The 14,736-nt window shown below is 43.3% G+C and overlaps 1 protein-coding gene across 5 annotated transcripts in view; it reads right to left on the bottom strand.

The window, feature by feature from the left end:
• POLRMT (RNA polymerase mitochondrial) overlaps positions 1 to 14,736 on the bottom strand; it is an 886,091-nt gene that overhangs the window by 56,066 nt on the left and 815,289 nt on the right. For all 5 annotated transcript variants that reach the window (XR_011303298.1, XM_069647859.1, XM_069647870.1 and 2 more), the window contains one exon: positions 8,351 to 8,424. Coding sequence is in view for 4 of the 5 variants with exons in the window: in XM_069647859.1 (XP_069503960.1) it covers positions 8,351 to 8,424 (74 nt within the window). In the remaining variant the exon portion in view is untranslated. The remainder of the gene's footprint in view (positions 1 to 8,350; positions 8,425 to 14,736) is intronic.

The following is a 14,736-nucleotide window of genomic DNA, read 5'->3' as shown; positions in this document are numbered from 1 at the left end:
TCTTACTATGGAGGAAAAACGAAAGAAGCGGGTCTTACTAAATGAAACTACTCCTTTGGCTCACAAATCATTTAGTCCTTCGTTTGACCTGCAACACCATTCGAAAGAGGACTGTAAACTTGAACCTGGGAGTCAAGAGCACTTGAATAGTCGGCAACCGGTGCGCAAAAGGGAGAGCACAGACTTGTTGGCTATGAATATCATCAAACTAAAGAGCACTCTTAAGAACAACGAAGCTGTTCATAAATTGACTTTGGAACGTGTTGATGATGCAGATGACTTAATTTTAAATCATCGGAACGTGTTGCGACTTATCTAGTTCTGAGCCTGAGGGCAATTGCTTCAGATCTGAAAACGGTGGAATTTTTCGATGAAACCAGAAATGATAAAGTGATCCTGCATGTTCAATTAATAATCATACATGATATCCTGTTAAAGGTTGGTCCAATACTACTTTCCCTTGGGCTTGACATCTATAAACGTTCAAACACGACCCTCGAAGTGGAATGTGAAGCAAAATCTGAAGTTGGCAAGACGTCGCTCAGAACCTTCCCAGTGTAAAGAAAACGGATGGGCTGAACCCGAACACTGATCCTACGTCACCCTTGAGTCCAATGCCGGATGAAGTAGTCAGGCAATCTAAGGACGGTGAGCAATTGAAGATAACTATTCTGGGACGGGTGTGCTCCACAACTGCAGTAGGTAGCCCGAAACACATCCCTCTGGCACACCAAACATGAATGACTGGGATTGAGTCGCGACTGCTCTGAATACCAAAATGAGAAAATAATGCCAGGAACTGGCCGACCAGACCTCACTCAATCTAGGAACATGGAACACAAGAGGATTCACCCATTTGTTTCAAACACCATGGATTTATGATCTTGACTTGGTCTGCCTTCACGAAACCTGTTTGTCTGTTTGCCCAACCTTACAAGAATTTGAAATAGCCTTTAATCCTGCAATAACGCACTCAAAAGGAAGACCAATGGATGGGTTGCTGATTGCAGTAAGGAAATCTGCAGGTTTGAGGAATGTGGAATCTAACACCATTTCACCCTTCATACAAGTTGCTACGGTGACCAGATCTCAAAATGACAGGAGAGATTGTGAAATCTTTAACATCATCAACCTGTATTGGAATCAGGCTGCTGCAGGGAACTTGTCCTTTATTGACCATATCACTACAGTTATCAACACACTATTGGACGACTGACAGTCACCAAACCTAATAATCTGTGGCAATCTCAATATTAACTGTGTAAACTGTGGTAAAATGTGGAACTGTAAAAAAGAGCTCGGCTGCTCATATGATGGCAGCCATTAATTTAGGTCAACAGATTGGCGCCAGAAAGATGTTTATGTTAACCTGGCAGGGGACATTCCACCTAAAACAACGTGGAAAAGAGCCAAGCAATGCTCGATCCTCGACTATATCTTTGTCTCAGAACCAGTGCATATAAGAGCCTCTTGACTATAAGTTATACCAATGGACCACAATGACCACGACATGAAGAAGTTGACATTTAACGTCTTAAGTCAACCATCGTACACCACATGGGTACATCCTGTGTGTGTTGGTTCCGGCAGAATAAGGCTGGAGCTGAAAGACAGACATTCACAATATTGTCAGTAGGCTTAATGTAGAGAAAGGGCAAGTTGAATATCAACACCTGCTAACCCAGTTTACGGACCACAAACAAGGGCTTAAACACCGGAAGTTCGTATATAGACAAAAGTTTGATCTACAAGTACAACAGCGGAAACGACAGATGCAAAGGGAGATCAGAAATCTTCCTAGATCTAACATTGCAGTTTTTTTAGCTATGAAAAAAGATGTCAAACAAAGATTTAAGAACTGGAGTAAGGCACATAATTCAGTGCTACTTCAAAATGATTCAGAGGAAATGATGGCCAGGATGGCAAACAAGAATTACTCTGAGTTCTGGCGGCTCATTAATGATAAATTTGCACCACAGGATGCTTTACAGGCAACACAGATTTTGGAAGCAACTTGGGATGAATTCTATACTGAAATGTATAGTGATAACGGGAGCGCCAATGAGTGGAGCTCTATCAGGCTTGCCACATGGGATTTGGTGTTTGATCGTGGTGATCTACTGAACACAAACAACGTGAATTCTTCAAGAGTGCCAGGCCCTGACTGACTTACCAACTACACAATGAAACAAAATCCTAAAGCATGGGCAGACTTCTGTATGACCCTTTTTGAAAGAATAATAGTGCAAAGTACCACCTCTATATCTTGGAAAAGCGCTAAAATTGTGCCTATTTTGAAAAAGGGCAATAGGACCAACCTGAAAGACTATAGGCCTATCGCCCTTCTCGATGTCTTGGGTAAGCTATGTGCAACCCAACTACAATGTAAACTTCTAAAATGGTCCATCGAAACTAATGTTGACCCAAGACAAGCCGGTTTCGGGAAGGGTATTGGGTGTGGCCTTATCCTTCTGTTAAATTTAAGATGAAAGCCATAAGAACAGACACCAAAGTCTATTTAGCCCTTATAGACTTCTCCCATCATTTGATAGTATTAATAGGTGGATCCTGTGGAAAAAAAAAACTGTCCTTTTGGCATTGCCCTCCAAGTCTCATTGAAGCAATCAGAGAACTTCATACCAATACGTCAATTAATATCAGACTGGACCGTAGCGGGACTTTATCAGTACCTATACAAACCTTTAAGGGTGTGAAGCAAGGTTGCCCATTGGCAGCAATAATCTTTAATCTATTTTTATCTGATATAGGAGAAGCATTCAGTGGCGTTGCGTCATTCACACCAAAGATCAATGGAGCTCACGTGGGTTGGCTACTTTACACTGATGATCTGATACTTTTAGACAAGACACCTATTGGGCTACCGCAGAAACTTGATGCACTAGAATCCTATGCGTCAAGCAACGGTCTACACATCAACAAAAAGTGTGAAATAATGATTCTACAAAATCTGAGGACTGCAAAAAATGAACAACGCAAACTTGTTTGGCACTTGGAAAAAACTAACTTGATAACACAAAGTGCCAAATATTTGGGAATTTGGCTAAATACCAACATAAATGATGATGATCCTTGGGCCCAATCAGTAAAGCAAATGTCGACTATTAGTTTGCCAAGTATCGATCAACATACAATATGGGAAATTCTCCTTGAAACCAACTTTGGTCTTTTACCTTCAAAAGGCAGTGCCAGCTATGATTTTTGGTGTAGAAAATGCGTTTGGATGTTCTCATGAGTTATGACGCACGTTGGAAAACTTCTTTTAGGTGAGGGTTTTACACTTACCCAAGGGAAGATCAACTGCGTGCCTAAGATAAGAACTTGGTTTGACATCAATTCATGTCAGTTTATGTTGGAATGCATTATGCATATTCCGAAAGACTATCACTTCTGCTCCGAATTTACAGTACAAAATACTACATGACCCTGGCAGGGATGAAAACACTATGCTAGCCTTGTGGAGCAATCAATGTCGGGAAATTCTGAAGGGTCACGGCATTTCAGTATCCACATTATTGGAGAATCCGGACTTAACCAAAAGACAGCTTTGGAGATCAGACTTGTGCCAAACATGTGATTTAAGAGGCAGTTCTCAATCAATGAGCGAGGTGCCTTATGAAGCAAGAGCTTTTGGTGAACTGCAACCTTATTTACTCCAGTTTCCGGACTTCAAATCGAGATCCTTATATATGCGGTTCAGACTTAACCTATTTCCGACTAAAGAGCGTACAGGAACTTGGGCTCAAAACAGAGACGGATGAGACTTGTCGGTTTTGTGAACAAAGTGTTGAGACACTAAAGCACTTAACTCTATTCTGTACAAAATTACGGACTTTGCAAATTCTGACCCTGGGCACTGTTATTTGCACATACTCAACGGCCAGTGCCGATGATTGGTGGCAATGCATGTTTACTGGGTTGGACCGTAAACTAATGTTTGCACTGATAAACTTTCTTGAGGAATTACGAGTGCACCTTACTCTTGGCACTTCGGAGTCGTAACTTAGAATATGAACTGTTGAAAATATTAAGTTTGACCGCAGTTAATATGGAAGAATGGTGAGGAAGTAACAAGAAGTTTAGATGTTTTCTTTTTTCGCTTCTCTTTTGTAGGTTTTGTGTTGTATTGGCTGTATGTTTTGTTTTTTTCTTTTAAAGGTTTATATAAAAGCAATAAAAACATTTTTCATTTTATGAGTCTTTCTCACCTATTCTGTACAGGTGAGAGGATGACCCCTCTGCCAGTAAATCATTAGGCATACCCTCAATGCCAAAAACAAATTACTTGCCATGTGGTTTAAACACACATACCCGTTCCCTGTATTCTCCAGACCAAATAACACTAAAAACGGGAACAGCGGCCATTATCCCATCAATCTTCTTAACTCATGCTAAGACATCTTTCCAGTACCGCCGAACATGTGGACAGGCCCACCAAACATGCCAGTAAGTGCCTATCTCATTGCATCCCCTTCAGCAATGCCATGGTACATTTTAGAAAGTTTATGCAGTCAGATGCCATCTCTGCAGGAGCCTGCAATTGTGCATTTTGTATTGTTCTGTGATGGTGGTGGACCATACCACTTTATAAATTGCCTGCCACACACCATCCTCTTGCTTTATGCCTAAGTCTCCATTCCATTGCTGTTCGGTAACAGGTGTACCCAAGTGACCCCTCGACACTATTGTGGCGTACATGTTCAAATGATGTCATTGGGTGGTATATACTTTCTACCCATGGACGACCCGCAAGAAAGGTTAGGAAACATTTTAATGTAGAAAACCTGGTGGGTTGTCTGAAAGGGAATGTGTGAGATAAGGCTGCAAGATTTTAATGCTGAGAAATTAGTTGGGGAGATGGGAAGGGGTGGCAAAAAGAGCGAGTTGGTGTCTGGTTGCTTCATTTGTCTTGAATGTGGAGTTCATTACTTTGATTGGGAGTCTGAGGTCTGATTTAAGAGTGGTGTGGCAGGGGAGAGACTCAATCAGTTGAGTGTATTAAAAGTAGAAATTGTTGGTCTATTTTCATGAAAGGAGTTGGGGTCAATGGCCAAAGTAGGTGCCCCAACCTTCAGTTTTCATTGAACTGAAGGTTGAGGCACCTTATCCTAAGCTTCCTGGCAGAGATATGGGGGTTACAGCCATGCTGTATGCCAAACGTCTGAACCAAGGGCTTCTGCTGTAGTGTCTACAGTTGTTGGTCAAGCTGAACATTTGCTTTACAAGCTGACTGGCCTCTGCAAGTTCGGGAAGCAATGGGTCCTGTAGGTGTGCAGATAAAGCTTTGGTGGCGTTGGACATCTCACACAAATGCAACGCTTGTTCCAAGCCAAATGCCATCAGCTTTCAGCTGATGAAAATGTAGAGGGGCATTTATGTAGAATGATTTTGCTATGGTGTCCAGGTAATTGTGTTCTTTGTTGACAGAAGTGGCCTTGGAGGTTGAAGAGGATTTGTCCTTGGCCAGTGCTACGATATAAGACTTGAGTGTATAGACCGAGCGTTTCGTCACAGATCAGTGCATTGTGCACCATCCTGAGACATACCAAGATGATCATCTGATCAGGAATAGGATGTAAAAGTAATGGAGCCAATCCCCCCTATCTTTCCCACTGAATATGATGCTATACCCTAGCCATCTTTAACCTGTTTGTATAATCGCCCTCCCAGCACTGGCTCCCACTTGCTCTCCTGGATCCACAACACTAATACGCTCCTGCACGAAATAAGAGCTTCAAGCCTGTTCCAAAAAGTACCTACCATTCTCTTGAAGTAACTCCCAGGGATACGCAGTGGTAAAAGGCCTCCCGCTTGACTACCTCTCCTATCACCATTGTAATTGTCTAGGCCTATTTAACACACTATATTCACTGTCGCTGTATTATGTTACACAGCCCTACTGTAGACAGTCTCACTGTATGCTTCTGTACATATTTGTTTTGTCTATGCGCTTTGGCAAATTTCATTTATAGTTACACTAGTGTACAGTCCGGTGTACATGGGCCAAAGTACAGGTTTTCGTTCACACAGCAGGACCACTATATATCCTAGGCCTACAGCTTCCTCTAGCGGTGACAACAGGCGAAGCTATGCACAGTGGACAACTATATATCCTAAGGCAACAGCTCCCTCTAGCGGAGCATTTCAGTGCCTTCAGGCAGCCTCTACTGCGCATGACTGCATCAGACAAACCTACATCTGGCCTTTTATTATTGTTAGATTGTTATCTTTTAGTTCTGTTTTGAAGTTCCCAAGCCCTCGTCACAATATGGTTTATCTCATCACAAACCCCAACTATTGTTAGGCACCTAGTAATAGGATTGCTATGCTCTGTTACATATTATGGACACCATTTCTCTAAAAAGTGCTTTTGACCCTATACGAAAAGGTCACCTTTTTCACATATAGAGGGAGATTGGGGAACTCTAGGGGACAAGATGTGAACCTTGGAACTGGGACAAAGATCTCCCACTGCTCCGTCAGTACCCCAGGCAGAGATCCTAGAGTGCAGTCACTGTCATAAGAAGTAATGAGAACCCCTCCTCGCCTACACACTATCCAGAAGAAAAATAAGTCATATGTGAGAGGGGAATAAGTCATATGTGAGAGGGGATGAAGTCCCATCATGAGTTCCCAGGACAGGCTTACTACAGGAAGGCAAATCCCAGAGAGAATCAGCACCTGGCTGGCTGTAAAACACACAGAGCAGGCAGGTTTGTCCAACAGGCCAATCAGCACCCAGTCGCATTTCCATGCAAGGAGCAGGGTGGAACGGACAATGCACATCAAGTGTGCAAGCCTCAGCACGGTGTGCAAATTTGTGCCAAACAGTGATTCTGAGGCAGACAGGAAAAAGGCAGCGGCACTAAGATCAGAAATATAAACATGCAGCCTTAGATGGGAGCACGGAACACTTCACATGTGAATGCTATCTGATTCCAACATGGCAGAGAGGGTCTTTGTAACCTCAAAATGCAGGATCTTGACAGATTTTTAGAATTAAAACATGCACAATATGCAAAAGCTGCAAGCAAATGAAAGTAAAGGCAACACACATGGGGAGGAGGTGGTAGCATTAGGGAAATATCTAGCAAAAAACTAGTCACTAATAGGAAAACATCCATAAATTAGAAGCCACTTTGGGACAATCCCCATCAGCACACGTATAAAACAATGCACAAAAAGGACTATGAGGGTGTTAGGACCATGTTGCAAATAGATAGTTGTTATATAGTGAGTGGAAAAGGAGCAGCAGAGTCAGAATCTGTATTGGCTATGCCAAGAAGGCCATTTAGCTAAAGTGGGGTTGTGCCAATTAAGCCACTATATAACAGGGTAGGTTGAAGGGACGGGATAGACTAGCGGGACAGAAAAGAACCTCGGCCAATGGCTGGCAGAGACCAGACCCTGAGAAGAAGCATTCAAAGCGAAGTCAGATGGGCACACTAGCCCAGACTCTCGTGGTGGCTCTAAGGTCAACAGCACGATTAAAGAAAAATTGAAACCTCCGAGAACCCAGATGGCAGTGTGGAGAAATCTCATCCAAAAGTATTCAGGTAGAGGGGATTTTCCTACCCAAAAAGGCAAGGGGGCTAGGGACTTATGGCAAGAAGGGTGCAAATCTGGCTTGCACAGGTGGCAATCGAGGCCACCAACTCATCTAGGGGACAGAAACAAAGACAGGCAAAGACAAACCCACTCAAAGCTTTACACCTAACCCAGTCCTTACCCGGAATGTCGGGAAAAGCATGTGCTGTGGGGAAAATATCACCCAGGGAGTAAACCAGTCCTACGGAGAACTGGGTCTTGACCAGTCCCATCTGTACCCACAGAAGCCACAAGGACAGCCATCTGTTATGAGAGATACTCAATTTTTGTGGACATTCATATCTCTAATTTATTTCTGGATGGTATTAGAGGTTTATTAGAAGTAGGAACCAACTAGGCCATTTGGTTAGTGTCGCTGGCCGTTTTCCCACTACTCGCCCTCCTTTTCAAGACTCAAAGTAAAGCCATTAAAAAAATGTAAAAAAATCATTGGTGTCCGATGTGTTCTGTTCCTCCCTCACAGAGAAACAAATAAAAGATAATTAACAAATCCAAACAATATTTCTAGCCATTTATCTAAAACAAAATTTCTTATGCAAAACACGTTCCTGAACAGCAGCGCTCCCACATACTAGGTGAAAGTCACGCTGGGGCAGAATCACACCATTTCATAAAAGTTAAAAAAGGTGAGGTTAGGTATACATTCAAACCACAGGACACTTGTGGAGGGTACAGGGGGGAGTGACGGGAGGGATTCACTCCACAGCAGTCAGATTGCACTGACCTGTCTTAGGCACCCTGCTGAGTAGCTCCAGCATCCGCCTGTGCTCCATGAGGTTCTTATTCCTCTTATCTTCCCTGGGTCAAAGAAACAAACACAATTTTAAAAAAAAGAACATCCATGTTAACGTAGCATTTACAGATGGGATAATTCCAAGGGTGCAAAAGGTGGGGAACTGTAGAAGGGTCACAGGTGTTGTGGGTCTGAGCAAAGGGGTACAGAAGGATGGGTGTTTATGAAATATTTTCTTTTTGCAACTTTACCTTCATGGTTTTCTATGGAACCCCATTCTTTTTGCTTTGCTTTTGATACAGACCTGACTTTTGAAGGGAAGCAAATCCTTCAGCTACACTTTGCTTTTGCTCATTTGTTATGGGGAAACCGACTAGTCCTTCAGACTGTCAGTACTGGGAAACCTTGTTTCCATTTTGATTCTTGTATTTTTAAATTGCACACAGCAGCTTACAGTGCAGTGCAATGGGGATACATTTCTAGTGCCACAACATTTTAAACTATGGATTTTGGGTTACTTTTATATGTGCTTAAAGACAAAGTTATGTTTCTGCCATTTTGGCTTTATTTTTGTTGAGCATATTCGCATTTACCACGTATGGCTACTAAACGTGGCTAGTGCCCCAAAAAGGCAGCACCATGAGATTTGCGCTTGTTTTTTGGACATATTGTAGTTTGGCCTTCTTCCTGCCTTCCAGGTCAGGAGATACCGTATAGCGTTATGCACTTGCACTGGAAATTGTCTGTCTGTCACAGGAAGGGGAATGGGACAGTCTAGTCGCATTCCACATTCCTGGTGCTAGCAAGTCTGCTGCTGGGGCAGATCCTTTCCATTGGTGGGCTTGGAGGCCCTCTCAGCTCCAGTTTTAGATAAGAAGAGGACTCCTGCTGCCATGCTTCAGATCTACCTTGGAGCCAAGAATCCTTCAAATAGGAGCAGCCCGAGGATGACCTCTGCGGTGGACCAGCATCCCCTCTAGTGACTAGCCTGTTGAAGCACTGCTCTTCTGGGTGATCTCCGAAATCCCTTGTTGGTGCACCAGCCCCTGGACTAGTGGCACCAACCAGTCTCAACATCCTCTCAAGGTTGCATGCCCCAAGAGCCTTTGGAAGATGTACCTGGAGTACCTAGTGTACTGTCCAGTGGGGTAACTTGCCAGAATTGTCACTGTGGTTGCCAGGCTGTGCCATAAATCACCTTCTCCCGAATTTTCAGCTTCCTACCATAAAGGCAACCTGCCCTGCAGCTGCTTCTTTGGCCCCAAGTGGAAGGATGCCTGTCGGAACCTGCAAACAGTGATTGTCACTGGATGTCACCTTCATCCATACTGTGAAGTGACCTGAAGAGGTCTGTATCGCAAAAGTCTATTTCTTCATCGACTGGGCTTGCATCTTCCATTTGAATCTGAGCAGAGTAGCATTTTAACCTGCAACCCCTGGGCACATCTCACTTGAACAAAGGGCAGAAGACTGCACTCCCAGCAACCTCCAGACGATAGACGATCCATCGTGACACTTGGAAAATCTGAGTCCGGAGTAAGTAAGCATATCTGTGCAAGTGCGCTTCCCCCCCACCACACCCCACCGTTCTCCATAGGCTAACATTGGGTGATAGCTTTTTGTCTCCCATCTTCCTCTCACTTACCTTTGGTAATCGAACCTCAGTCAAGTATCCTGCCCCTGAGTTAGCTTGGGCTGTAAGAGAGGAGAACTAACCTGTCTTCTGACAAATTTCTGCAAAACCTTTAAATAGTTTGGAACGGTTTTGAATCACCACCACAAGCCAGTTGCATCCTATAGAGAACACCTTCATGTGAGAAACCTTGTATTGGAAGCTGTGACTTTTGGGCACAAGGCCCAAGGCCCCCTACATCTTAGGGGCTGGACTTCTGAAGTATAGGGAAATGTACTTGTGACTGGTTCTCATTATTGTTACCTAAATCTGAGTACTTCCCTCTTTGACACCTGGTTACTTATTAAGTAATGTAATGTGCATGAACCTTCTGGTGAATGTATATATTTGTGTTATATGGTTTTGTGTGAAATTACTACCTGCTATTTTAATTTCTTATTGTGTTCTAAAGGCCTAAATAACTATTTTTATAAGTGACTGTAAGCTGAATCATTGTGTGTTATTCTGTGTGGACTCATTGAGGGCCCTGGACCATGCTCATGCTCTACTGAAACTACACTACGACTGCTCTCCACCGATACCTTGATTGGGCTTTGGCCAAATTCTCAGAGTCTCCTTGTTCACCATAGGGTGGCCTCCTAAAATGTGCCCACCAGGGTTGATTTTAGAAATCCATCTTAACAGTGGGTTACCTGCAAGCGGATGGGCAGAAAGTATAAGCATTGGGTGTGAAGAAGGTGCAGTCTTCAAAAGGATTTGCGTAGGAAAGGTGCGTCTCAGAATGGATGAATAAGGTGGGGGTCTAATGAAAGTGGATCAGAAGGTACGCTGCATGGTAAGAAGGTGCAGAAAGTGTGGTTATGAGTAAGGCATGAGCAGAGGTAAGTCTTGCATTGTCTACAGATTGGAAGTGTAAAAAGGGTGTGCAGGTAGTGAAATTCTAATAAAAGTAGAGCAGAAGGTGGTGGGTGGGATTGTGAGCGTGTTATGTGCAGAAGGTGGCGAGATGGTAAATGAAAAGCATTACATTTTTTCCAGATGCAAGTGGCAAGAAACAGTTTTAAGAGGTGGTCTGGGGGAAATAAAGTATATAAGTTAAGGGATTCTCTGACAGAGGAAGCCACAAAGGGCTTATATTGGGGGAAGGGCTAGGGAATGTGCGAGTCTCAGGAAGGCATATGCAGTAGCTCTAGGGAATCTTGACATGGATTTGGGTCAGTGAGGTCGACTGTAAACCCCACTGCAGTAACTTATTAAAATTGGGCTGCCTTGGTATTCGCTATGGTTCCCGGGAGGGGTAATTTATTTCCCCCTTTCTTGCCTTCCAACGATTCCACCCATCCAGGCAGTGGAGTTGAAGCAGGCAGATGGCAGTGTCTACCTTGCAAAGCTGTGGCAATACTGTATCACCATTTTGTACTGCAAGATAGCATCCTTTATCTGTGTAGTAACCAAAATGGATACATGGTCCTATTTAAGCCCTGGGACTCAAAACACTGACTTTGTTGGTCTTCTCCATTACGCTTTACAACAGGATCATCATCTCTGACAGGCTCTGCAAAAGCTCACAATGTAAAACTGCACATTGGATCCAGTTTGCGCTGGATAGAGATCTTGCCTGGTAATCTAAGCCACATCCTACATTATGAGAAGTTCTAGAGGAATACAAATCTTTCAATCTTGCACAGTCAGTGATTTGAGGGCTGAGGTAACCTGCATATACATGGTATTTGGAGCCAATCTTTAGTCGATCGCGGGCTTGCCAGGACCACGAGGGGTACTGGGGAATCTGAAGGCTGTACTGCAGAAGTCTGTTCTCCTTCGAGCAAGTCACTGACTCTCTTCGTCCAGGAGAAACCTGTTGCATGCAAGCTCCTCCCTTGAACCTGTGGTCACAGTCAGTTTACCATACTCTGCATTTTGTTGCGGCTCCACTGACTCTTCAGGAACCTGAGGGACACACGTGGAAAAGGAGTTCCTGTTGTGCATGGACCAGAACATGTTTCTCAGCAAAAGTGTGGATTTCTTCATGGGAACTCTTAAATCATGTCGGTCCTGCTACTCCTGACCATTGGATCCAGCCTGTGTCTTGAATCCTTTGATTCTTCATGAGTGGCAGTGACCTGTTGCAAGGTCACCCCAAGACATATCCCGCTGCTGATGCTTTAGTTGTGCCGTCATTATGGGTTGCCTGTCCTTCGTGGATCCTGTCATTCTGGGCCTGCAACCCTTCTGTGACTCTGGAGAATGGAATCAACGCCTAACCAGACCAATCACAACGCCGAAAGTGATCCCTGCAACCAAGTCTGAGATCCTTCTGTGCACTATTCTTCAGTGCGAGTAGCCTTCACTGGGCCTTCCGACCCACCTTGTTTATGGTCTTCTAAATCAGGGCCACTGGGCTACATCTACATACATTTTGAGTGCCCCCTTGACTACACATTTTCTTCATTGAGTTTGTGTCCCTACTCTGCAGCCCTCCTAACACCTTCTGTCATTGAACATGGGCCTAAAACTCTTCTGTGTAATCCTCCTGGTACACCAGTTAAGTGGCGCTCCTTTTCGTGACTCCTGGGACTGCAAGTAGAATTTACCTAATGTGTAACACTAGCTGTCTATTGCCTTTATCCATTTATAATACAAGTCAGACTGCAATATCCGTACAAAAGCCTGGAAATAATGTTATGATTAAAGGCGAGTTGTAATAAGAACATGACATCACAAATGCTCTGTAATCAGTTATTACTCTTCAGTTGTGACGTCACAATGCCTGCTGCTTTAGCCAGCACAGGGCAGAACTGCAGCTGTCACTGCTGCATTTAAAGCTGCAACAAGCTTTTCTAATTTCTTGCATGTAAAATTGTTTTCTTTGACACTTTAAAGATCGTCATTGACAAAGAACTGTTTATGGTAGATTGTTCAATGTGTGTACTCTGACATGTGAGCAATAGTCCTTTATAAAGCACATGATGAAAACTTTTTTTGATGCATTTTATTAAACTATTCCAACATTTTTCTACATTACAGGCTGCATGCTAGATTTATAAGATTAAGCAAGAGCCAGGCAGTAAATGAGGTGACAGTGTGTGGCCCTGTAATATAAGGAATGACCCACTAATGTACATAAATAGGATATTTGCAAGTTACCTTGTAGTTCCATGACTTTATGAAAGGTACTCAGCCTTTCAGCCTCATTCTTCTACTTTGCCACAGAGCTCCGCAGTGACTTGCAATATCCTTATAACGTACCGTAGTACTTTATTCCATATACATTTTATTCAGAAAAGTTTCTCAATTGCCTAAAGTACCTAAATACATTAGTGTTCATGAGCAGCTCACTGGTATATACTTTAGGCTGACATTTTGGGATCTTGAATTATAATCCTTTACCTTTTATTTTAAAGGTTGTATTTATGGTCTAAAGGCATCACTCCACTTTAGGCCTGTAAACTTATAGCTAATATTGCCTGAAATGTTTGAGCTATGTTTTCTGTGGTTTACACACCCACGTTGTCCCTTTCCGACAGGTTCACTGCTTTTAATATCTATGCCTAATGTTTTGTACTTACCTATTATACAGTTGACTTTATGAACAAACTGTATGATACATTAGCAGTACCCCTCCTTTCACACTTCCATTTATCACACTATGACTCACTAAGTCTCTCTTTGGATGACAGTCACATTGTCAGGCAAGAGCCACTCAAGTCGTTGTGGACAGCTGCAAAACCTGAGAAAAACACATCTCGAGGGGGTGGAGGCCATGCACAGACATCTTTAGTAAAATATATATATATTTCAGTACACTGCATTGACATTAATTTGTCATTACTGTGAGAATGATCTGTACTTTATGACAGTTCTCTTCCCTCCTAAAGGGTGTATTGTCTCGTTTAACGGTGAGAATTTGGACTAACTTGGTTGAAAACCCTGCACAATAGAGGACTTAATACAAATGTACTGCTGTAGGACAGGGTATTCAGTCTGTCTCTCTTATATACAGTATTGCTGTTGGGATGATCCATGATACATGAAAACGTCCAGTGAACTGGTGTGAGGTGGGACACTGGCTGACTCAGCGGTCTTGCCTACACCAAAAGAGGGAATGGATGAGAGTATCAGTGACTAAATAGAGAGCAAGTGGTAGTTAAAGATACCTGAGAAAGAGGTAAGTGGGAGAGAAAGAGGGAGAAGAAGGGGGGACAGGAGGCAAGAGACAAAGACATGTTTTGCTAATAAGTGAGAGGATGTACCTTTAGAGTAAAGAAATTGGAATGAGCGTGGTGGGTGAGAAGAGAAAGATTCTAAATGCAACTGCTGCACATGCGTGATAGGGGACTCTCTGTAGCATCCAAGAGGCCGGGTCGAGCAGTGCGAATCAGCAACTGGCCAATTCAGACACCATAAGCAGTTTTTAGAACTATAGACACCAGATACCTGACACATACCCAGGGATCAACCGCAAGAGGAGGAGAAGGAATGTCAGATGCAGCATCTGTTCAAGAATACTGCGCCAAGAAAAAGACACAAGAGGCTAAACTAGAAGACACAATCCAATTTTGAGAGGGTGGTGCACGAGAGGAAAATGCCAAGAAGGCGACAGTGCAGATGGGAGACATCGGATATTAGCACCGGCAAAGGCCAGTGTAGAAGCATAATAAAGGAGGGACAACAATGGCTGGAATAGGTAGAGAAGGTTGCTGGAGTGCACTGCACATGAATGAAAGGAGAAATAGTGCATGCT

Source organism: Ambystoma mexicanum, chromosome 1p (genome assembly GCF_040938575.1).
Source record: "Ambystoma mexicanum isolate Mex_15411 chromosome 1p, UKY_AmexF1_1, whole genome shotgun sequence".
Classification (NCBI taxonomy): Eukaryota; Metazoa; Chordata; class Amphibia; order Caudata; family Ambystomatidae; genus Ambystoma; species Ambystoma mexicanum.
This window is presented reverse-complemented; position numbering and strand designations above follow the sequence as displayed.